The sequence below is a fragment of the Caloenas nicobarica genome, chromosome 1 (genome assembly GCF_036013445.1).
Source record: "Caloenas nicobarica isolate bCalNic1 chromosome 1, bCalNic1.hap1, whole genome shotgun sequence".
Taxonomy (NCBI): Eukaryota; Metazoa; Chordata; class Aves; order Columbiformes; family Columbidae; genus Caloenas; species Caloenas nicobarica.
The window spans coordinates 186,572,276-186,598,360 of NC_088245.1; the positions used below are offsets into that span (position 1 = coordinate 186,572,276).

Here is a 26,085-nt window from a genome sequence, read left to right on the forward strand (position 1 = left end):
ATGACAATTAAAGTAATACAGTTTCTTTGAAAACAGACATATTTAAGGAGCCTATTCAATACCAGATTAATATTTATTGTTAACGAGTCCTAAGCAGTTATGATGCTAGCACTGGTTTTAAATTTGAAGACATCTTTTCTAAATAAATACCAATTATCTTACCTACTAAGTCCAGAACACTATGCAAGTAAAACTTCTTGCATATACATAAAAACTTCACAAATGGAAGTAAATCCCAGTAGGGACAAAAAACATCCTCACTGCTAGTCTGGGGCATGCCCGTTTTTATTGCCCACAGAAACAGGCACTGTAATTTGCATGTACTGACTTCCTCCGGTGCTTTTCCTCCTCAGCTAATATAAAAGTTTCAAAATTCAGACTGAATTATAATGACTGAGAACAGCCAGAATTCAGAAAAAAACAAGTCTTAGAAAAACTCATATTTTAACTAGGCCCGTGAAAAATTATTTCAATTCAAGCAATTCAAGTGTTCGGATTTTAATCTTTTTATTAATCACAGGGAAAAGACCTTTGTGCCTCACATTTCAAGCATAAATCAACAACATATTTGAAATTTCTTTTGCAGAAAGGGAAAGCTGATTTTTATGTGTGATGAAAATGAGAGCTGCACACCTTCCACTGAAGGGTTTTCAGGAAAGGAACATAAGCTCTTGTACTTACCCCCAAGCCTCCTCCAAGGCCACCAGAATCTGGGGAAGAGCTCAATTGGGAAGCCTCCTTCCACTTACTCTTTTTACAAGAAGGTAACTAATAAATATATAAGATGAACTCGGGAAACACTGGCTTTCTTGGACCTTCCTACCACCTCACCTTAAAGACATTTTTCTATGCCTACAAGCTCTAGCCTCTTTCTTTTAGGATGACCCATCCAAAGCTTATCAGCCCACCGAGCTGGTTGTGCCTGAAGTCTCCCCTCTGAGGAAGGTGTCCAAGCACACACAAAACAGGAGGCCCAACCAACTGAAGGAACCACAGTTCTCTTCAAAGACAATGCCTCAAATAAATAGTTGTGGTGGAGTTGTAGACCAAGCCATGAAGCAGTTGTACTGGGAATAAAAACGCTGCAAAAGCAGTTGAGTGCTATGTCTTGAGAAGTCCAATAACCCTTGGCTGGAAAACAGAACTATTTTTACTTCAGAGCAGTGGGAGCAGCCATTTATTTACATGTTGATCTGCCAACATTATTAGCAAACTTTCATTTAAGAAAGCCTTGATCTTATCATTACCTACAATATATGAAACAGTTATTGGGGTAGGACTGTTTGAGACAACTCCACTGTGGATCAGGTAACAGGGAGGAAAAGAAAAATACCTAACTATGGACTGTTGAGTAGACGAGAGTTACAACATATACTAAGTTTAAACACTATCTTTTCAGAATAGTAAGGAAACACACTATCAGCAAACGTAGCGCTCTGGCACTGCATAAGTTCAAAGTGGAATTCCAAATGACAACAGGAATTTAGCTGCACACCTAATAGTCCAGTGCTTTATGCCGTTATGAGAGCTAGACATGCTACAACTGGGAAAATTTTTTCTCATCTTCTCAACATTTGGGTAGGTCAAATATCATGTTTTTAGCAGATCAGTTCAATAACTCTTCACTTGGTAAGATCTATTTCAGCAATCCAAATCAAGATCTGCAGTGGCGGACACTGCACTGACTCTATAGGGTGAATGGAGGCAGATGTGCCGTTGATAGTGATTACAGGGAGTACACAGGAGAGTTTTCCTACAGAGCAGGTTTTTAATATTCAATACAGAATGGCATTTTGTTTTTTTAAATGACTACATAAAATTTACTTTTATTCATATATGCTAGCTTACGTTGTAGTTCAAAAGGACATGCACATCCTTCAGGGAATGTGGCCACAGACACCAGTAATATCTAACCTGTACATATGACTAAAATTTCATACCTGTATCACTCCTCAACAACCAGTATTTCAAAGGACTTTATATTTTTTTAAACAGAGGAGGTAAAATTTTTGAAAAGTTCAACGAGTTTGCTAGTCAGCACACTAGTTTCAGTTAAAAAATAATTCAATAAAAATAATCACAAAATGTAGGGAATAATTATACAACTGCATTATTTCTACTTTAATGACTTTCAAAGATGAGCGGAAATACAAAAATATATTATACTATAATAATAATTATTTCTCAGACAAAACAAAAGGCAGTCACGTACTTTTTTTATGAAAGAGAACAAAAAAAAATTAACTCTGTGGGTTGTACTGAAAAAAAAAAAAAAAGAAGTGAGTTTCTCCACTTGGGATAAATTGAAAGTATGGCTAAAGTGCACAACTGCAGATGAAATTACATTTGCCTGCTAGAATGAACTATCATAAGGATTCAAAATTGAGAAGATCATACTATCTTCTATTAATACCATCTGCGAGGCACTAGAATATGATAGGCTATTATCAAAGTGCTGCCTTATTTCTGGTTTGATATTTTGAGCTCAAACAGAAACATGACATGTATGTACTAGGTCAACAAATCTGTTACGGGCAGTTTCTTAATGCTTTAAAGTCACTAAAAAGCAAACCCCATAATCTTATCTGCTCATCAGTAATTTATCCGAGATAACTGCAACACAGGTTTACATGTGCCATTCCTTCTCGGGTCAACACTGTTGTTACATTTGGTACAATGAAGCACATATCTCAAAATTTTAAAATAAGTGGATAGAAAATTCTGGAATATTCCCCTATGCACAACCCTTAGCTTTATCTAACTTCAGTACGTACCAGTGTTGGAGAATTTTGATCTGGCCAAAAGGATTCAGGAACAGGCCAATGACCTATAGGAACCCCAGTTTTAGGGTTTGGTCTGACATAAATAAGTTTGTGACAGCTGTGCCAAGGTTGCGGTCCAAAAGGTCTAGATATATCCACCTGCCCATCTACAGAAGAAAAAGGCTTTATGAGTCAAAATAGCGCTAAAACTCAAAAGGAGTATTAAACAACTGTGAAGAGTTTAAGAACTATACCCCCAGGGAAGCTCTTCCTGCAGTTAATATTATTTCTAAGAATAGCAGATAGCTGTCAGTAAAAACTCAGAAACTATGAGAAACCAAATATGCATTGAACATTTACAGGATCAGAGCTGAGAAAGGCAATTATCTGGAGCCCTTCACAATCACATTCTTTCTCCTCCCATTGTTATTACCAGACAACCTTCAAATCTCCAAGCATTAAAAAAACTGATACACACAACTAATACTGCTGGACTAACTTTTATTGCAGAAAAGCAGGATTTAAAAAAAAAAAAAAATCTCACAAACACTTCCCAGTAACAGCCGGCCAAGCCATTTAGAATGAGAAGTTAAGGCTGCACAGTCACATTTGCTATTTTAACTCTTAATGCAGCCACTTTACTACACTAAACAAAAAACGATGAGCGTATAAACCCATAGTATTTTCATATTAAGCTATTTACATTTCTTGCTGTTTGAAAACTACTGCTTAAAACTCATGAACCCATATAACTATGCTTGACATGAAAAACTGTGTTTAAGAATACCTGAGTATTATGACCAAACATAGAGGTTTTACACAGCGTCTAGCAGCTATAGCCAGTATTTTGAAAAAGTACAACAGAATTTCAGACATAGCAGGTACTTCACGTAGTAATGTCTTTTAAATTGAAGCAGTTTTCCTTTTGTTTCGGCAACTATTACATTAAGTTCACTAAATTGTATTGATAGTCATCCCTGTCATTTGATATCACAGTGTAAAAAATCTCAAGTACCATCAATTGGTGAAGGATCCGGTCCTGCTTTTTCAAAATTTATTACCACTCCACTTTGCACTTTTTGCACCAATGACTCAAGACATTGATTCAGCATTCTTGGAGAGCACACACAATACGATCGACCTAAAACAAAACAGTCAGTGTTAAGGTTGCTCAGTGTTTCTGCCCTTATTTTAACTGGGATTATTCAAAACTTCACCCACCACACATATTGCTTTATATATGGATCACTGATTTAAAGCTGTTACCAAACACTCTCTCTTCGTTTAAGCAGCAAAGCAGCCTAGTGAAGCAGTGACAGTGTTACAGGCACCTCATTGGAAATCTTTGGGTTCTAGCCCCTTAATGAGTTAACTCAAATTCTTAGTTGCATTCATGGAAAATGGGCTCCCCCTTGTGACAGACATCAACACTTAACTGTCCATGAATTTCAGTCAAAGCACTGTTAAGTATAGCCTACATTACAGTCAGAAAGCACTGGAATCAAATCCTTTTGGAATGCTTTTTAGATCACTGCCTGCTTTCTATCATACCCCCACCCCGATGTATCAGAAGAATCATGTTTTTAATACGGGATGTAATGAAAAACTTTTACAAAAAAATATAAAACTAATGCATGAGTTTAATCTGGAATATAATTTCTAAGAGATTAAGAATATAAATTATGACGGAGAGAAAAGTAACAATTTTGCAGAATTATTATGTATTCTGCATTGCAGAAATTTTGCATTGCAGAAATTCTACATGCTTCAGAGGGGAAAAAACAAAACAAAACAAACAAACAAACAAAACAAACCAACCAACCACAACCCAACAGGTTTCCTTCATTTTTGGTTTCTTTAGATCAGAGTATACCATGAATGTAGCAAAACTCTACTGCAGAACAGACCCAATTCTTACATTAAATTGTCTGTAGTTTCAATGTGGCGTCTTTAGTTTTATTATATCGGAGTTCTGAACTTTTACAAGTAATATAAGAACTTAAGAATAGTTATTCCACCGCATGCACATGATTAATAGAGCTAAATTGAATTCATTTTCATTTTCAAAAGCATTGATTTGTCAAAGGAAACCAGGGCACTCACCTCCTGTGACTTCGCACATAGGTGTGATTGCAGAGTCATCCACCGGTACCCCTGTCATCTGCTCTGTTTCCGGTGCTGTAACACCAGGCAAACGGAGAACCAAAGCAAATAACCTCTGATCCCATCGAAAGGGTTCCTTAGTCAACTCACTTCCAGGTAGAGGGGAATTTAGAGGTAAATGGAGCTGTAAAAGAATTTAAATCTGTGAACATACTGCTTTAAAAAAGAAAAAAGTAAGGTTACATAGTGATGGCAAGTCACTCTATATAAACACACTTATAACTCCTCTACAGATACTTATAATTTGATTCAGGTACTGTACATTACCAGCAAGACACCCATCATTTAATCCAACACTTCAAACATTTCAAGGCAACATGATGCACGAAGTTGAGAGTTCCAAACCAAGTGGGAACAACAACTTTTTAAAAACTGGTCTAAACTTCAGAATCAATAGAATATTTTCTTTAGAATTTCAGCAGGAAGAACTTCTTCACCGCAGTGTTCTTTTGTTCAAACAATTTTCTGCAGAACAGGCCCATTCTCAGTTCAGTCTTTTCCTCAGTTCTTCAAGATAAAAAGCACAACTGAATGAAAAGGTAATATTAATCTAAGACTCCTACAGAAGAAATATAACTCAAAAAAATCTAGCTGCCAGGATCACCTACTCAAAATAATTGAGCTTTAATAAGTGAACTAATGTGGTAGTTATGTTATAGAATCAGAATGCAGAGATTTTACATAACAGGTGTATCCCACAACTAAACTCATGCCTGTCCTTTAAGTGAAAAGCAGAGATTAAGATTAAAATCAACACTGAAATGCACAATGAGTTCTCACTTCTGGGTAACAGATAACAGTAGCCACAGCTACCCATACAAGGAAGAGCTGCTTGCCATGTGCCATTGTATTGCCTCTGTCTGGGAAGAACTACACAGAAGTTTCAGTCCCAAATGCTGAATATACTGGTCCAGGGACATACAACAAATAGGAGCATTTCTTTTTGCTTTAATTCCCAGAAGAGACTGTAAATATATTCAAGTTTCAGGCTTCAAGCCTGCTGCACTGAAAATACAGCAATGGTCAGGATATTATTTATTTACCATCAACAGCAACAACCAACAGGACATCCAAAATTCCCAAGGCTAGTAGTAGTTTTAAAACTACTTAACTGAAACAAACAAACAAACAAAAAAAATCAATGCATTAGCCTCTAAGATAACAGCACAAGGCATTCAGAAGACTCTAGCCTCTCCTTTTAAACCCAGATACCTCACACAGAGACTACTGGGGAAAAGAAACCTTACCAAAATATTCAACTACAGAAGCGCTGAATGGATAGACTAGACTTAGAACAATTACAGATTTCAGAAAAATGGGATAGATCCCTGGCTGACGATACCACTGTCAGTACAAGCAAAATCTGGAGCCCTGCAGCTATAAAGTGGAAAAAAAAAATCCCCAAAGCAATGACTCAAGTGGTGTAAATAGTTCCATTACTTGGCCAAATACAAGAGTCAAACCCAAAAGATGAGGCAAACTCAACACTTTCCTTTTCATGCAGCATCCAAAAAAATCCCAATTCTCAATCTCAACTCTATGTTAGCCAAGGAAACTACTGGTCTGTTTCAAAACTTGATGCAAATCCACAAAAGCATCCATGACAAATTTGCTTCATTTTTAGTTAGTTAAGCAGTTTGCAACTAGCTGTTGAAAAAGTTTTTCTGCTTGCTTTTTTTTAAGGGATGAACATAAAAGCATTAAACCTGATTTCCAAACTGGAAACCTCAGCTATTTCTATTTACATAATTGCTAGCATCTCATATTGAGAAAAATCCATCTTTGTGTTTGAAAACCAGTCAATTTTAGGATACAATCTAAAAGGCAGGAGCAAACACAACAAATGCACTCTCAAAATGTGAGCAAGAATCAGAACACTTTGGATTTTTCAGTGTACCTGATGCTTCCTCCTGAATATCTGCTTTTGCTGAATAAAAGCTAGATCAGCATTAGAGAACTCAGCAGCGGCAGGGTAGTTGGTGAGAGCGCAATGCCCTTCTGGCAATGACTGCACATACAGGCTCATACATACATTACACTAGCACTGGTTAAGCTTTAGTACCCAGGTAATTACAGACAGGTCCATCTCGAGAAATCTCTTAAAAGGTTGTTGCACGATTAGATACTCTCTCTAAAGAGACAGTCAACTTCTCTGTCTTTTTGCATCTAAAAAAAAATCTTTAAAAAAAATAATCTGCAAGTAACCTTCCTTGCAGGCTTTTCTGGTAACCATAAAAAGACAAGACACATCTAACATTCCAAGCAAATGCAGCATTTCATCCTCAGAGGACTGAAGGACTAAGGATGACTGACAATATTCAAGCCCAGCTGAGAAAACAAGCCCTTGATAGACTGAAAAACTCTACTTGGAATTAACAACAGCGTTATGTTTTCCTGTATTTTTCCATGCAATGGTGTGCAGTTATAACACAAAGATAGAAAGCCACAAATTGTTTTTCCATAGGAAATAACTTAAGATCACAGAGACACATCAGGTCAACTGACACCACACCAACGACACGCTACACTTGGCCATTCTGATGCCAGCACTAACCGTGAGCAAGTGCACACTGAGCTGATAGTTACACAGAATCCACACATCGGGAGCTCTGGGGCTCAGTGCTAAACGCTGCAATCCTGGCAACTGCTGCCAATGGGAATAACATGGATGAGAAAGGATGGGAACACATCTAATGAGATCTGCCACAGATTTACTGCAAAACTTGTTGAGATCAAGATTTTTTTAGCTAGAAAAACTATGGTTAAAAATATTATGGAGCATTTACAGTTCCTGATTACTTGTGAAAGTAAGCAGGACTTTTCCACTTATTAGTTATTTTGGCAGGGATGTAAGATGATCAACTCTGGGAAGGATCAATGTGACAATGTGAAAGAGTTCTGCAATGAAAAGTCAAAAAAAAAAAAATCACTGATTCCTCCTGTAAGAGTCTCTTATAACTGAAAGATCAGAAGAACGGCAACATGCAGAAGTCAAACAGCATTGCTCGTGCTTTTTGTTTGCATAATCTGGGTCAATAACCCAGTTTCAGTCTTGCAAACAGGAGTTTAATGCTTCCTCTTAAAACAGAGGGTATGCAGAAGGAAGACAAGGGAAGATAACCCAGCAGCTGCAAAACCGAAGTATGCCATTTTATGGCCTAATATAAAAATGAATAAGAGAAATCCCCTCAAGGAATTAAACGCTTCTTAAGAAAGATCAGGAAAGGGCTAAGACCAAGTTTGAGAGATCAGGCCAGAAGTGAAAGTCACCCCAAGAAGAACCCATAGCATGAGACCAATAATTAATGATGGTATTCCAACAGTATGAACCCATCCATTCCTCAAGTTACAACTGGGACAAGTGAATCCAGGGAAGAATCTGGTCAACATGCCATGCTGAATGTAGAACTGATGCTGGCACTTTTCAGTACATCAGCAGTGATGCGTTAGAACTCAGTGCCAGAAGAGACAGGACTGAAAATCCCACTAAATTGTGCTCGTGGAGAAGATATTTGCATAGACTGCATCATTTCTGTCCTTCAGTCTGAGGAATCACATCCATCAGAGACAAGGTAGCGCTGAAAGGGTAAGACTCTTTATCTGTAAAACCCACATGAAATTCCACAAAGGAGCAGGACATCTGAAGAATTCAGCAAGAGCTCTGAAACAGGGTTTAAGCTTGACTGCTTCACACTAGGGCAAATGACAGTGTTCCCATAGTGATAAAGCTGATGTAATTGGTAAGAATGCAAATGTTCATCTGAATGACAAAGCTTTGAGAAAACTTGCCTCCAAGTTCCATGCTGGCTTCACAGGCTTTCCAAAAACAACTACTCTGTCGGTTCTCTTGTACATAAGTTTTAAAAGAACTAAAAATGCACTGCCTTCGTCCATGACAAGAACTTTACACAGGAAGTAACGACACTTTTGTCATAGCCAGTGGGATATGATCACTTCTGAAAAGCCTCCCTAAAGTTAAACCCAAAGAACACAAGAGACATTTGAAAGTGACTGAGAAGCTTTGTTATTGAACAGAAGAGCAACAATGGATTTCTGTATCTCCAGGGTGGTGTGACTGTATTAGTTTTGCTTCATTTCTGCATGTCCAACTTGAGAGTTAGTTGTAAAGAACGCTCAAGCTACACTAAGAAAAATTCTGATCAATAGGACACATGTTGACAAAAGCAAAAGACCATTCCTGAAAGACAGAAGCACCGTGGATGCTCTTCTACTCAGTATTTGAGACCACAGCCAATCACCAGATTAAAGTGAAAATATCTTATTGGATTTAAAAAAAAATGTGATGAAAGTGAGGTTTTGCACAGACAACCTACTTAGTATCATGGATCCAAGCATTCCCTTTCAGTTACTGGCTATCACTGTTTGTTACTAGTCCACATAGAACTATCAGGTCATTTAACTTTAAGTCAGATAAATTACAAAAACACTCAAACACTACTTTCTGTACAAGCAATTTCTTTAAGTGCTGTAAGAATGTGATATAATAGAGTATTAGGATAAATTCAAGTAAGTAATGAACAGCAATGTGTGACAACTTAATCTGTATAGTCGAACGTGGGGTACCACACAGACAAGTCTGAATCCTCCCCTTAAGCTTTAGGACAGATCTTTGGACACACCTTTTTACCAAAAAGGGAATGAGCTTAGGGATTTTTTTTTGTTGTTATTCTTGATATTGTTTGGGTTTTTTTACTACTGCATGGAATAGGCACTGAGCTGGTCAGACCAACCCTATTCCCTAGTGACCTCTTTCATCTTTTTAAGGAAAGAATTCAAAACAGCCAGTAAGTTAAAACAGTTCAGGGCCTCAGCATGTGCTATAGCTCTGAGTTTGCCAGATGTCTAAGCAGCTACTCCAGTATATTAAGATCTGGTGTTTTAAACTGCTCTACAGATTTAATTTGAAACACACTTATTCAGCTCTTATCTTGGATTATAAGGACACTACTGATTTTATTATAATCACTTTAAGAGCCCAGCATGAAAGAAATACATATTTCACATACTCCCTAGCAGCCACACCCTTTGGGAAATCACTACATTAATTTGGGTCTATGCATAAAGAATTTATATCTAGACCAATTAAACACATACATGCTTTACAGAAATCAATTTCTTCTGCTAACATATTTGAAAAGCCATGAACTCCCTGGTTAGAAATAGCAAACTGAATCTACTAAACAGACCAACAGTTGTGCTATACGTTTCTGTCGCAAGTGGTAAGGAAAAAGAACTATTCGGATTTTTGTAGTAATATTGCATAATATTTCCTCAAATTAAACGGAAAAAACATGCAAGTTTAAGATATTAATGAGTGTACTTTTGAGCCATTTATGTTCCTACTGTAAGCAGTATTTTAACATAACATTTAGTACACACCATTGTAAACAGAGGTCAGATCTTACCTCTTCCTGTATCCCACTGGTAGTAGTTAATTTACTTCCATCAGTAACTGTTATAATTATTGCTGGCTCCAGAAAAAAGGGGTTTCGTCCCTAAGGGAAAAAAAGCAATTTCATTTAAAATGTTGTAACAAATCTACAAGCTTCTGTTCAGTCGTTAAACGGCCACCAATACCCACTGACAAAACAACGAGGCCTGAGGTATTTATACGCATGTATTATAAAGTACAGAGCTATGGGTTTCTGAGTCTTGTTGCAGTTAGGCCACGTAAAGCTACACACTTAATATATCTGTTTTTGTATGCATTTATTGAATACATGGCAAAAATGGCTAACACAGGACTTGAAGAACAAAGTCTACTGCACTATTCTGACAAACTAGCAGCTATTTCGAGGAGACACCGTCTCTTCAGAGGCACTTCCAATTGCTCCTACTCCAGGTTAGATTTTATGCACAATTTAATTACTGTATGACCAACTAAAGTATTTGCATAGTACCTTCTGATTATGACCCTTGTGTTAAGAGCTACTGCTTTATATATTAAGGAAAACTGACATGAATAGTACCAGTTAGGTTTTGACCAAAGTGGTTCAACCATGCATGCAAGACTTACTTCAGAAACAAATACATGAAACTTTCCATATGAATCATTTAAGATATAAACACATGCGAGGTAAGATATTCTGTGGCCCCACCAAGACATTCAACTAGTTCAGCTGTAACAAAAACTCCTTGGTTTGCTGTTGGCCCTTCATTTTCCTACTGTCAGTATGCTAGGAGCCTTCTGTCCCTCCTGAAAAAGCAGATCCAAAAGTAACCCATGCACGTGTGAACTCCAAGCCCAAGGTAGCACATTCCACTCTAGTGAGGGTTAAAGACAGACTGGATAAAGGCCACCACAAGCTTTTGTTTTGTGAGTCTTAATGTCCTTCTATTGCCAAACTTAAGGCCTCGTTTTTCTTCTTCAGAATACAATAAAGAAAAACAACTAAACACATAGCCTTGTTCTGCTTATAAACAGAAACTATCTCATGAATGCTTATAATTTACTCTGAAAATATGGAGAGAAAACTAATAGGTTCAAAGACAAAGACCATTTAAACCAATTTTTTAAAACCCATTTGATAGAAAGGATCATCTACTGATTCTGTGCTTAGAACAGAAATATCACCTAACGATTTGGAATATATTTGGTGAGAGGTGTCCAGTTTGAAGTGGCATCACATTTACAGTGATCAAGTTATTATATGTCAACAGAAAAATTAAATTATTTGCTCAATATTTTCTCAATCCTTAGTGAAAACCCTAAAATTGTTTTTAAATAGCATATCATTACTATAGACAAAAAAATATACAAAACTAAAATTTAACAGAGAAAAATCAACGTCTCCCATGAAAGCTAAGCTAGTTCATAATCCAATTTAAACAATTATTCAAAAGAATTTAAGTACTCTCAAAATACACTCAATTTTAATTAAAATTCTTTCCTAAGAATATTTAGCCTTATTTAATTCTGAAGAACAGTTATGGTAATGTTATTCTGCCAACTAGTAGTTCACCACAACTGCAAAATATCAGCTGGAAGCTAATTATATTGCACTGAAATAATACTGAAAGCAGAGTTTCTAACTAGAGGAAAATAATATTGTTCTCATGAATATTGAACATAAAAATACTTTAATCCTATTGTTAATAAATGACTGTAAAAATAAATTGACAAATGATTAAAAAATCACAAGATTTTAGATTTAGAATGTAATAAGCAATGCTCTTCAGGTCAATATTCTAGTTCAATTTGAAATACGAGTATTAAAAATATAGTCTCTAACAACCCCTATTATTTGGATATCCTCATTATCTTAAACACTTTTGTGTACCTCAGCTATAATCTTTCTCAATTTTACCCATCCAAAATGTAAGCCTTAAATTTAAACGCTTTGGTCTCAGAATTACTATAAAATTATAAGGAAGGAAATGAGAGATTCTAAGCTTAAGTGCCCCCAGGAAAAATATCTGAGGGAGATATTACTTCATCCTCCATCTATCTTTTATAATTTCATAAGCATTTTACCTGTACAATGGATGATCACCTTAAGTCAAAAATCAACTCGCACAGCAACATACTTAGAGAAGCAAGAAGCTCTTTCTACCAGAACAACATTCATCTGTAGCCAGAGTAACAACCAATTTGAGAATCTCTGACCCCCAAAACAAAGTAACTCACATTTCCACATGTATCATCTACAGGATAACTGTGGAAACACTAGCAGTGCACTGTTGCAGAACAATCCACACCTGTTCAAGTAATAAAGGAAAGTTTCCCCTTGAAATCTCTTCTTCATTAGTTAGATGTAAAAATACAGTCATATTGAGATTATCAACTCATCAATACAGCTATAAATATTACCCTTTCTAGAAAGAGTTTATTAAACCAAGTCACAGAGTATGCAACTCACTACTGAATTAAAGACAAGTGAACAGAGCTGAGTTCGCTTAGCTGCACTTGGGTTCACAACTCCACGCAATTTAGAAACATTAGTATCTACGTTCCACTGAAAGTAGCAGAAGCAGAATATATCAAGGAAGAATTTCTGATAAAGTGTCTATCATGGAGGTTTACTATTTTTGACTAAAAATTTCCACGTCATTAACATGGAAACACCACTTACTGTTCTGACTCTACTCCTCACCTTAGCTATATGAAGGCATACAAAACCTGTACATAACCAGGCATAACAAAAAACCAAAAAAACCCAACCAAACAAAAAATCACACCACACAAAACAAACAAAAACCAACACCAAAACCACACAATCTTATATAAATAAGTTCTCAAAACTTAGAGATGGTTTAGTAAATCTGGCAAAATGAAATACCAGAAGAATTACACTTTACATTTTTTTTAAATAAATGGCAAGAGGTTTGTCAATTACCATTTCAGAACTGCTTTTCAATGTAATAACATTCCATTGCTCTTCCATTAGAAATATACCATTAAAATAAAACAGTAAGAGTTTACATATCTTAGAAATATCATTCTTCAAAATACGTAGCAACACCATTGACTGTGAATGCATATCAAATCAATTCAGCACAGCACAACTGTTTTAGTTACACAGCGAAACAGTGAGTGACAGAGCATGCAGCACCAGCTCCCTGGCTGGAAATCAGCCCAGCATACCAAGGGGTAAATAACAAGCCTGTTTACAACTTACTCTGACAACTAACTAATTACCACCAAGTTTTTGTTCATTTCAAAACCAAAAATAATCCAGCAGCTAATTTTAGTATCATCTTACATACCCACACATGAAAGTCAAAGATAGAAAGTGTGAAACCCTGAGTTCTTAAAGTAGGATAAAGAGCAACTGAGTACCAATATACTGGGAAACATAAGGGCACTGCTTGCAATTTAAGCTGGCATTATATAGGTCTGTTCTAACAAGCATATAAACAAAGACACTTCTGTTCTTGTGTTACCTGTTTTCAGACAGATTATAACCACTGATAGTGGATAAACATTTTGAGAGTCTAGAAACTCAACTGCTATATTTAAACTGTGGAAGTTTGAGTCCAAGTTTACTACTCAGGCTACAGTAAACTGAAAAGTATTTTCAAGTTTTATTTTAAACTCTTATTTTTAAATAGATTTGCTTATAAACAACTGTTTTGGAAAAACTAAATATTACTTATTTTTCTAGCTGAAAATTCAGTGGCAACTAGCTCCCACAGGGACTTCAGCTAATTGCGTCATGTAGACAAACTGGCTCATTTGGTATCCTTTTCGGTCCAAGTAACTGCTAGAGTCAAAATTCTTTTCAACAACATGCTTTTCCCTCTGAAGGTTCCTAGCAGTGGCGAAAAAAGTACTAAGAAGTACCTAAAGTCTTAATGACAGATCATCCTGTTCAACCACCAAGTCTTGTGATGTGCTACAAGAGGTTTTGTCATTCTCCTACAACCTGCATTCTCAAGAACAGAACCAAGGAGACAAAAAAAACCCCACATACCTCTTTTTGGAAGAAAGTTATTTAAAAATCAGCATCAATGCCAGGAAAACCTTGCAAGCCTGCTAGGCTAAAATGCAAGAGATACAAAGCCTTAAAAACTAACGTATCTGTTACACAACATACATTCTTTTGAATAATTCGACAGCTCCATGACTATTTGTTTCCCAATCACAGAGCAACTCGGTTACATTGGTTGCCATTTCTTCAGTCTCCAGCTGAAGTAGTTCCATGCTCAGATAATAGGAAACCAGCACAGAGCTGCGAGCAGCACCGAGCTCCGCGCGGCTCCCTCGGGTCACGGAAAAGGCAGAGCCAGCCCAGCCCAGCCCGCGATGTTCTGACAGGGGCCACAGATCCAGCCACAAGTGTATCAAAATATCAAGCCACGTTACTGTCTGGTTAAAACTCCCAAAACTAAGAATTCACTTTAATAGGCAACTATGTTGAGCAACCAGTTTCAGCATGGCCAATTAATACATTTATGGATTTTTTTTTTCCTTCTTCAAAGTATGCAGGTAAAGCAATTCCAGAGTTATCGTGACCTTTTGATGTGCAAGTATATCGTATTATACAGGCAGTAAGAGGAAACTGATTTAAGACTACTGTTATCTCAATGCACACATTTAAATATTCATTTCAGAGTCAGAAGCGTTGAAAAACTTAAGAAATAGCTGAGGTAGAAACATGACCAAAAAAATGCCAAGCCAAAGACTAAAAATGACACAATCAACAAGCAACTACTATAAAAAGAAGTATTTGGTAGTACAAAAGCTTCATGCCCAAGAAAGGCTACAAGTGGAAAATAAACGTAAGCTGAAATAAAGTGCGTATTTTTAACAGAACACATTACGAATCACTGGAAAAAACCCTCATTTTCAGATCACAATAAAATGTCTAAAAGGTACGTTTTCATTTTGGTAAATCACAAAATTTAACAGAAGTTGCATTGCACACCCATCATATATTATATTATCTCAGCAGAGCCTTTTTATTTTCAGAAGTATCAACCCTAACTGCCAGTAAATTTAGTCACCTGACCAGGAAATGCAAAAGTGCACTATCAGTTTTTTTATTCAATTGGATTTTTTAGAATTTAAAAGGTCAAGATTCTCATAAATGCTCATGAGAATCTGTGAGCAACCATTGTTCAAAAACAATAGTTTAAAACGAACTCTAAAGCCAGAATGACAGCAAAATTAATAGCTTTAAAACTATTTTTTTAACTGATAACATCTTTAAAAATATCAAACCACTGAGCTTGAATTTCAACAAACTAAAACAGTCCAAATCCATCATAGTTTTGACTTTTTCTGTCTTAGAAACTTCAGCTACATTTTAGCAAAATCACGAAATGTCTAAAAAATTAATTTAACATTTATTAGAGGCTTTCCCCTTCATTGCTCAAGGCAGAACACTATCAGTCCAGTACACTGAGGCATTTAACAGCTGCTCTGTGCTCTGACAGTCAGCTATATAGCAACCATGGCATCTTGTTACATATCCCACTCTCATTTTCAGCAACTTCGACTATTTTCTATTATCCCCGAAGAACCAGTCAACATAGCTGTGAAGACCTATAGAATCAACTGTATTTTATGCATTCATACAACTGTTTCCCAAGTCACAAACACAGCTGAATACACTGGCATCATAGTATTTTAGTGAATTCATAATTGGCAACGTCTCTTCACAAAAAACTACTTTGCCCTTTTTCAAATGTACATAGACATGCACCATAACCACACATATATACGTACAGTCTATAGTACTCAGGAATGAATAAGCTTTCTGCTTCAGTAGATTAGTAAATTCTTTCCTATTACTTGATAAGAAGCAAAATGGCTTTAAATTGAATCTTTCCCAGCTGAAGCTGTCCTGCATTTCATCTAATTAATATTTAGCACAAACACACTATGAAACTCTGTGATCTATCAGAACGCAAGGAAGAATACGCTGGAGGGTGGGGGAGGAAGCAAGAAGGGCAGTCGAGTTCTGCCACAACACTGGCTTTGATAAATCTGACTTCTCACAGGATATGCCGTAAGAGCTCCATGATTCTGTGGCCAGACTGAAAAGCACAGCACCTCTGAACTACATCATGGTGTCACCTAAGTGACTGAACCTGCAGGAGAAAGCCAGCTTTGAAACCATATTTGAGTTTACTTGCTATGGCCATTTTAGAACAGAAACTGACTCCAGAAACAGGAACCACTTAAGTGTCAGAGAGACTTCTGTGATTTCAGGCTGAATGAGGAAGAGATGAAGAACATACTGGAATTCTGTACAGGATTAAGATCTGACAAGCCAGGCTTCATGCACAAAGAAAGCTGCTAACTTGTCTCTGTTTTGCTGTCTGTAAGATTTTGATACATTCCTTTAATGCTGTTGATTATTCAATAGATAATGCAGTTTTGCAGTAGTGGCAATTCTGTCCTTCTCGTAGATGGTCAGCTATTTATACAGCAAATATATTTCAAGATCACTTTCAGAAGCCTCAGAAGAAAGTTCAATGAAAGCTATACTAAACACAGGATATAAGCATTTTGAAGTCTGTTATTCTTTAAGTCATAAAAGAAATTTTAATATGAAATGGAAATCTCCCTTGATGCTTGATTAATGGCAAAGATAGATGCCAGGTTGGTCACAGATTGGAATGTTATAAAACACTATTTCAGAAATTACACCACCACTAAGAAAAAAATCCTAGTGTTTTTCTGAAAGGGCTGAAGGACAGTAGGGGGGATTCTTATCATTAGTTAACTCTAGTCTATAAACATCTGCAATACTGGCATATATTATCACAACACTGAAACCTTTTAGCTCTCCCTGCAGTATCCAAGACAGGAGGACTTATCCTCTACCTCCCCTTCATGCTAAGCAGCAGTGGATACCACATCACCCTCAAAAACAGGTTTTAGGAAGGACACGGGTAAATTAATCATCTGTTAAAGGTAATTTGAGACAGCCCCTTATTACACCCAGTAGAAGAGAACTCCACACTTCGAAGGGAAAGTGACTAGTATTAGAAATGCAGATGATAGTAGCAGGTTTTAGAAGCATAAGTGTAGTCCTTCATAGTCTCGAGAATCACGGAGATCTAGTTCCTCTGTATATGAAACAATATACACAAACAGAATAGATAAACACACCAGATCTCTTCAACTGAGGGATGAGGGAAAGAAACAGGTTTGATAAATGCTGAAGGAGTCTTGACTGAGCCCATGACAATAACTATGCACTATGGAAACACCAACTCTCAACACCACCACTGACTCTCACTAACTAGGACTCACGTGGCTTTCATTTTAGTTTTACCCCATAAAAGGGACTGCTATACATCAATGTCTGGCCAAAATAGCTTACCAGAGAGTACTTCAACATATGTAAACTTGTGCTTTTACTCTGTAATTGGAAAACTAGCCAGCAGAGGGGGCCCAAGTTAGTAAAATCTATCTTTGCATGAGGTGATTGAGTGACAAGGAGATAAACGTGAGGCATGCTCTGTTTGAATACTATCTCAAAATACATACAAGCAGGTAAATACTTTTCTAAAACTGCATATACCTAAAAAGCCATAAATGACTGTATAAGTACAAATAAGTAATTAGTCACTGAACCCTAATCTCTTGATCTAACTCTATGCTTAATCCAACAGTCAGTCCATGGTTTCTGACATCAGAGACAGCCCATACTAATATCATTCCACTTCTCCCATTCTTTGCTGTCGATTGCTCATCTTTTGGAAGGCTCAGCCACAAGCATTCAATGTATTACACACACACTCCCTTTTCTTCTAAAGCTAAAAGATAGAATATTCTCTCAAATGATTTTATCTTTTGGAGAAGACTTTAAAAAAGTTTTAAGAAAGTCTGCTGGAATTTATCAAGGTCTGGACTCATGCTTCCATTAACTCACCATCTTTTCCCCCAAGGAAACAGAAAATGTTGTGCAAGCAGTCATCATTTCTCCTGCACTCATTCACACTCTGAAAGTCAGGGTATCAATGGCAACGACTTTGCAGTAAGAATGGCTACCACAGAAGACCTTTCCTCCATGAGGTGAGGAGATTCCAAAACCTAAATTCAGCTGTGTACAGCTGTCCTTCCCTATAGGCTACAGCAAGGTTGTTATAGTAATCATTTTTCACATCCTAGACAATTCTTCAGTTAACTATATTACAAATACTTCAGAGTTACTCCAATGCCCTGGACATGCACTAATCACAGTTCCTTATTTGGAATGTCTATGGAGTAGACTAACAAGGTAGTTACATGGTTCTTGCTTCATCCCTTATTGGCACTACAGATTAGCAATAATTAAAATTATTTCTATACACACAGTTAGGGCATTGATTTGGTGGTATGACTGAAGCTTTCTGTATTTCAGTTGATCGGATCAAACGAGTTGCAGGTTAGGTTTAAATAAATTTTTTTTAAAAAAAGAGAGAAAAAGGAAATTCTTTTCAAAGCAGAACACAAGTGCAACAGCAGACTTTTCCTAAAGCCAAGCCAGCAATTAAACTCCTCAGGGCATCAGTTCGACTATATCAGGGGTGTCAAGCTCACTTTCACGGGGGGCCACATCAGCCTTGCAGTTGCTTTCAAAGGGCTGAATGTAATTTTAGGACTGTATAAATGTAGGAGTAGTGAAAATGAGTTTGACACTCCTGGACTATATGAAGACAGCATTCCTGAAACAACTGCTATCCTCATGACATAGGCTATGCAAGTTTCACTTTTAAAAAAAAAGGAAATTTAAGGTATCTAGGAAAAGATAAGCATTTTTTAAAATCTTTTTTAAAAATAACCATTTATGGCTTCAATTAACTATTGAAGCTCCAAACATACATCATCTTATACTTTTCTTGCCCAGTCTGGAAGCCCTACAGCAAAAATCAAAGATCCAGTCAGATATCACTTACTATAATTACAAATACTACAAAGACAAACCATCTAGCTGAATTGCATAAGAAAAGACGCCAAACTCTTTGTCCAAAAAAAAAAAAAAAAAAATCACAGAAATACATATCAGGTGTTGTTTTGCCTGAGCTTGCAAGTTTGAGTTCTATAGGCAATTTCACTGCATATCCATCTTGAAACGTGTAACAAAAAAAATTCTGTGCTTAGTATAATTTACATATTCTGAGTTCCCAAGTCTGGTATAGAATGTACTGCTTAGAGACTATTTAATTGCACTACATCAGTCATTCTGGAATTCCACTCAAAAAGTCTGTGTTAAGAACAAAACCGAAACTAACAGAAAGGAATCCAAAAAAGCAACCCAAAGCAGCCTGAAAAGGAGATTCAATGCAAGAGATGATCATTTTGGAAAATAAAGTCTCCATATTGAATACTGCACATGTGAAAACAGAAGGGATGTGTCTCAAGGAAACACTTTAGGCTAAGTTCATATTGAACAATAAAGGAATGATGGTAGGATTTACTAAGACATCAAACATAAAATCCTGAGATATATTGATGTCTTCATGTGTCTAAATCACAGAGTTCCCAACATTACCAAGTCACAGAGTTATACTAAACTGGCATTTTTGAAAAGGTTTGTCCTGTTTCCTTCATCTAAGAATAAATTTAATTGAGTTCTAAATAACATATTACATAAGTAGTAACTTCTTGATTAACTTCTAAGTGCTCCAATTCAGATGAGGTCCTTGGTAAATTTCAAAACCAATTCAGTCCTTGAATCTTTCACAATTTTTGACAATTATTTATGTGACATTCTCAAAAAAAAAAAAAAAACCACAACCCATAGAACAGACTCCATATATCGTGAACTCCAGCAAGTAACTAAACAGTGAAGAACAGCATTAAAACAAAGAACAAAAAGCCACTAACATTTGAAACACGTAAGCACTCATGTGACAGATGCATGATAATCCCAAAAAGGGAAGAATTTTAACTTTTCTTTACATTAAATTAATTGAAATATCTAAGCAGAAACGCAACCCTGATCACAACTTGTACCTTATTTTTAAGGTAATAGAAACTGTCACTTAAAAAAGGATACACCTTATCAGTTAGTTACAGATTAGTAAACTAGTCACTACTTGAATCATATGAAATTGGATAAATCAACAAACAAAACCTAGTCATTATTTGACTGAATACGGTAAATGGAAGCTGCTAAAAATAGGTTATAATCGAGCTTTTTTAAACTTAAAAAAAAATTAGCCATCCATACCAAACATAATGTTAAAGTCAGCCCCAAAGAATCTGGGTTTAAAGATGATTTTGGTCATATTTCCTAAAAATATTTCTGAGTGTTTTATTCCAAAAATAACTGACCTTGTCAAGTCCTGGAGCAAGTCCCTAATTACTGCAGTCTTTCTGCTTCACAGCAATGACTTTACATAGCTGGTCCTGGCTCAGTCAGTGTAATTCACAGTGCTCAGCCAAGGCTCTGTTCTCCATATACTGGAGAATGGTAATGAATTTCACAGTTGCCAACACACCGAGCAAGGAAAACACAGAGAAAAAAAAAAAAAAAGGAAGAAAAATGCCAACCAACCACCAAACAAGGAGAAAAGCCAAAGAGAGTTGTATATAAATTTCTCCTCACCTTTTTGGGGGTTATCAATCCAAAATACTGACAAGCTGACTGAAAGCAGCTTATTGACTCACCAACATTGGGCAATTCTTTTCAATAACTACCCCAAGACTCCTCCACAACTCCCTCCCTGAGTTTATCATCACCTACAACAGGAGCAACTTAGCTGTTTTAAAACAGATTCTCAACCACTACAGTTCACAGTTCAGCTTATTAAGGCTCTGAATCAATCGCTGACTTGCTTCAAGTTTGGCAGAACTATGTGCACATGAGAGGCCGTAAGTTCAGGAGCAGAGCAGGCAGCTAGGCTGGATAAGTCTTATATAGAGTGATGCATACAATCAAGCCAGCATTCTGGGATTCAAAGCCCCAGAGCAGGGAACATATCAGTCAAAGAAAGAAATGGCCACTTTTTGTTCATATTCTATATGATGAGCATCAAAAAAGAATGTCAGTGCCCTAAATTGATTCCAATGACAAATATTCTGGTTTTGTTCAATGCAGCTTTTTGGCTCAAGGAGATGCTGACAAAATGCACAGTGTATTCACATATAATTTATCCTCAAACACTATTGTTAGATGAAATCAGATTAACACCCTGCTCTCCACAAGCAGTAGCAGTTACATGTAGATAGAAAACTCCATAAATTAAAGGAAATGGGAGTGGCCATGCTGAGCAGACACCAAATGTGATTATTCAGGTGAAAGTTTCATGGTCAACAACAGGACATTAAGTATTATTTTCAATGTGTATGTCCCTGAATCACTGTCAAAACCCCATAATAGACAACTCATCTCTAGCGTAGCTCCTGCTAGATCAGTCTTCTAAAAGACCTCCAATATTAAAGGCATGGAACTATGTTACACATAATCAACACTTAGTTATATCTGCTATTCTAGTTATCTACCACTGCTGTTCTGCAAGATCCACACTTGCCACTTGTATTAGAATAAATAGAGTAGGATCAGATTTTGACAAATCCTCTTGTCCTCTCATACAACCACAAGTCTTATCTATCCAGTGTCCCAGTCACAGTCATTCAAGGTTCCTGACTCAGGTTAGTATCGTATCTTGCAGCCAGCAACTTCTTACCTGTCTATTTTAATTCAGCCGTTGGCACTAACCTAGTTTCCCCACTGGAAAAATTTAGGCTTAAATCTATAGTGGACTGCAGATTTATGTAAGCTAGAGCAAGTCAGTTAACTAAGGCAGAGACACTATCTCCAAAATGAAAACAACAGGTGCTTAGATAACAGATACTTGAGTTCTCATTACTGTAAGACCGAAATTGCCTATACTATATATTTTTGAAAAATCTAGTCCATTGGGGCCAACTTTATGGTACCAGAGTGATTAAATACATTCCTTCCACCTTAGTTGTTTTTTTGGTTTTGTTTGGGTTGGTTTTTTGGGGTTTTTTTGTTAACTAAAACATACAGGCAATAATAAAGAACCTGAAATACTATTTGCTGTCAATATTCAAAATTACAATAATAAAAAATATGTTGATACATAGAAATTACTTAATGAACATCAATAGCCTTTGCAGATATCACAGAAATATAGAACAGAATAATCAGAAATACCTGACGGCTCACAGGCTAGTCCACTTCATTTAAAAAAAAAAAAATCAATGATATGTATGGAAGATTTAGCATAAATATACATATAACCACTATCTCCTATCTGAAGTATTAGTTTTTCTTTAAATGAGACTAGTCTACACTTCGAACATTTAAAATTAGCACCATAATCATGGAAATTTAATAAGAGTTCTGTATCGGTTAGATGCTAACACTCAGAAATTATATGAAATTCCATGTTGTGTAAACAGCTGAAAAAAACTTGAAAAAGGGCCAGACAATATGATGCTAAAAATCACAACATGGAGTGGAAACATTAATACGTTCTTTAAGTGGAAGATGCAGATATAGCTATATTCTATAAGCTAAAAGACTCACTATATTGTTAAAGGTACAGAATGTACTACAAGAAAAAAGCAACACAATCATAGTTTCAGCTGAGTCTCAGTTGAATTAAAATTCAGACACATAAACAAATAACAGCTCTTCCCTTCAAGCTCCAAAGATACAGACTGCCTACAACAGAAAATCAAGACTGAATGTAACTATTCAGTAAGGAAAGTGAAAACAAGCTTAAAGAGAACAAACATCATGACAGAGACACTGGGAAAAAAAAATAAATACTTGTGCTTCACAAGATAACCAAACTCCTGGCTCTATATCTATATGTATTTGCTTTGCCTCCCTGACAATTGGCTGTGAAGAAGTGCAAATACATTTCAAAGAGACAAGACTACCTCAGCTATGGGACACATACCTTTAAGCACCCAAGTAAGAAAGCTAGTATATTCAACGAGTCTATAACGACCTGAGGCAAATAAACTGTTCCAGATAGAAAGTCAAGCCAAGAGAGAAAATTTTGGACATTCTCTGACTTTTTAGTGAATCCAAGAGTATCAGCCAGAGACAGACGTCTGTATCATCTGTTTGAACTTTGGCAGCGTGACTGTGCTCACCCGACCCCTAGAAGTGAAAGCCACAACAAACATGTTATGGCACTGCCCCTTCCAAATCAAATTTATTGAAATACTGAGCACTTAAAGATGCAAAGCAGTCAAAGCATATTGGATATTCAGAACACGAGGAAGTATCTCAATTCTTTCTGCTAGTGAAACAGATTGATGAGATCATTTCCATTTGAAAAAATAAAAGTACTTTGTGTAAGCTAGTTTTAACTTTTAAATTCTTCTTTAAAAATATACTGGACTAGAAGTGGACAAGTGATTTTAAGAACACTTAAGTCTGATGTGATCATTATTATTGACACTTTCAGTAAACTTTGTTGCTCTGGGAAGGCTGAAAGGCAGGCAGTTCCATCTCGCAACATGAAAAAACAACTGCAACGATGTCTGCTGTCGTTCTCATTAAAGGATAAAGTATACTATAAAACAAAATTAAAAATTACAAACACTTCAAGAGTGGACGAGATAGCATGTGTAAAGGTTACAGCCTAAAAAGTATAAATTGGAAGCAATATGCTTAATTTCATCATGTAGGAGGTGAGAAAGACTGACTTTCACCATCACTTCACATAGACATCTTTGATATTAACTAGCATAAAGGTTTATGTTAAGCCCATTTACATTCCATGGAAAACAAAAGACTATGAGAAGTCCTTTCTTATACATATTTCTGCTATTACCATGCTTAAGCTCACAACGCTGTTTTTCTACTGTCTGAAACTCTCTCATTTGGTTTTGTTGAGGAAGGGAAACGAAGAGAATGGGAGAGCTGCTCTGTGAGCACAAAACTCTGCCTCTACCAACAGAAGAAGCAAAGTGCCTGTGCAACCACACCAGCATGACAAAGCAGGAAACACTAACCTCAACTTTGGTTCCAAATTTGGCTGCACATTCAACATAGGCCATTCCAGTGCAGTGTTTATGATCCCAGATTGCCAGGACAAAAGTCATGGTCCAAGGATTTTGAAAGCAACGAAATCCAGTAACAATCCTCAAAAACCAAGTGGAAAATAAAACTGCTCTAACAACTTAAAGAGAACGTATCACTGCAAAAGCATAATGTGTGCAGTGTTACGGGACAAAATTTCATATGTATGATTGTTGTGGGGTTTTAAGCTCAGCAGATCTGAGACACAGATAAGCACATAAGCAAGGAGTCAGCCTACAATGTATGACTTAAAAACAAAGCTGTCATGCACCTACAAGCACAATTAGACTTGATCTCCTAGGTGTGCTATTTACATGTATTTGAAATACTACAGTATTTAAGCCATTATGGCAAAACATGCTGATCTCTACAGACCAACACTAAGTTCTACTGTGTGAACACATCAGCAATACTGCTACCGTAGTTGCAAATGGGTCTAACCATATATTTAGAGAAAACTATAAAGCAGCAGTTAACCCAAGATTAGATTGTTTGATGGTCACACATGGTATGAATAAAAAACCTCGGAAGAGAAACTGTGGTGTCTAAAAACAATGCCATTATACACAGGACATCTTCCAACTTCCAGATCAGAAATAAATAGGTCTTTCCAGCCCTTAGTACATTCTTAAGTTCCCAAAACATTCTTAATCAGTTGAACTCCATTTGGATTTTAGTTTGTTTCAAAATTTCTTAGTTACACTTTTGTATGTATGTGAAACACACTGCAGAAAAAAAGGCTTCCACCAAGATGGCACACAGCCTGGTAAGTCATCTAAACAGTGTTTCTCAAACAAGTCTAAATCCAGAGAGCACCTTATTCATCGCTGTGAATGAAAAATACTTATCCCAAGTCCACTTGGATTACAGAAGCATTATAATCAGCTTTTCTGTTTCAAAACAACTAAGTTAGCATGTGCTTTTTTTACATCAAATTTGTTTAAAAGTCAAAAAGTCATCTCTAAGCCAGATTTACTGTATCACTAATAATTATGATGCTGAAGAGTATGTGCAACATACTCTAGCGAGATAAAAAGCTCATAAAAACCTTGTTATTGAAAAGCACTGTTTCTGGTCATAACATTACAACAAAATTTCACTCTGAAAAAATTTGGAGAAACACCTTGATACATCAACTCCACCACTTAGAAATGCACTCAGATAAGTACATTTTATCCTCTCAAACCTCACTGTATGCAACACTGCTGAAAAAAAATAGTAAGAGACCTTCATTATGCAAATAACAAAAAACAAGGTGAAACACATCAGGTATCACAGAACCAGAGCTTTAGCAATTTTCAGATTCAAGTTTTGGTAGTGCTGTGTTGGTGCTTCGCATGCGAGTATGAAAACACCATTGATACATAGTTTACCTACCTTAGATTCAGAGCTCAGTCTTAGAAACTTCACTACGAACTGCAAATAATTGATGTACATAGATGGTTCAATTCAACCATTTGTCTACATTTTTACTGTATTATAATAATATCTACATTTTTCACATTTTCTGTTTCCACAGAAAATGACATATATTAGTGTTTAACCCTTCCATCAACTATAACGAGCTGCATGTTTGCCTCACTCAAAACTATTCAGTTAAATTGTGACTACACACCCACTGCTGAACAAGCCACATGTGTAAGAATCAGGAGTGTATTCCAAGAGGAGAGAAAATCTGCTAGTAAAAG

At 36.4% G+C, this 26,085-nt stretch overlaps 1 protein-coding gene across 4 annotated transcripts in view; it reads right to left on the reverse strand.

The window, feature by feature from the left end:
• INTS6 (integrator complex subunit 6) overlaps nt 1–26,085 on the reverse strand; it is a 44,094-nt gene that overhangs the window by 13,057 nt on the left and 4,952 nt on the right. For all 4 annotated transcript variants that reach the window (XM_065630254.1, XM_065630251.1, XM_065630249.1 and 1 more), the window contains 4 exons: nt 10,352–10,441; nt 4,866–5,049; nt 3,778–3,903; nt 2,775–2,929 (listed from right to left, as the gene is read on the reverse strand). In XM_065630254.1, coding sequence (XP_065486326.1) covers nt 2,775–2,929; nt 3,778–3,903; nt 4,866–5,049; nt 10,352–10,441 — 555 coding nt within the window. The remainder of the gene's footprint in view (nt 1–2,774; nt 2,930–3,777; nt 3,904–4,865; nt 5,050–10,351; nt 10,442–26,085) is intronic.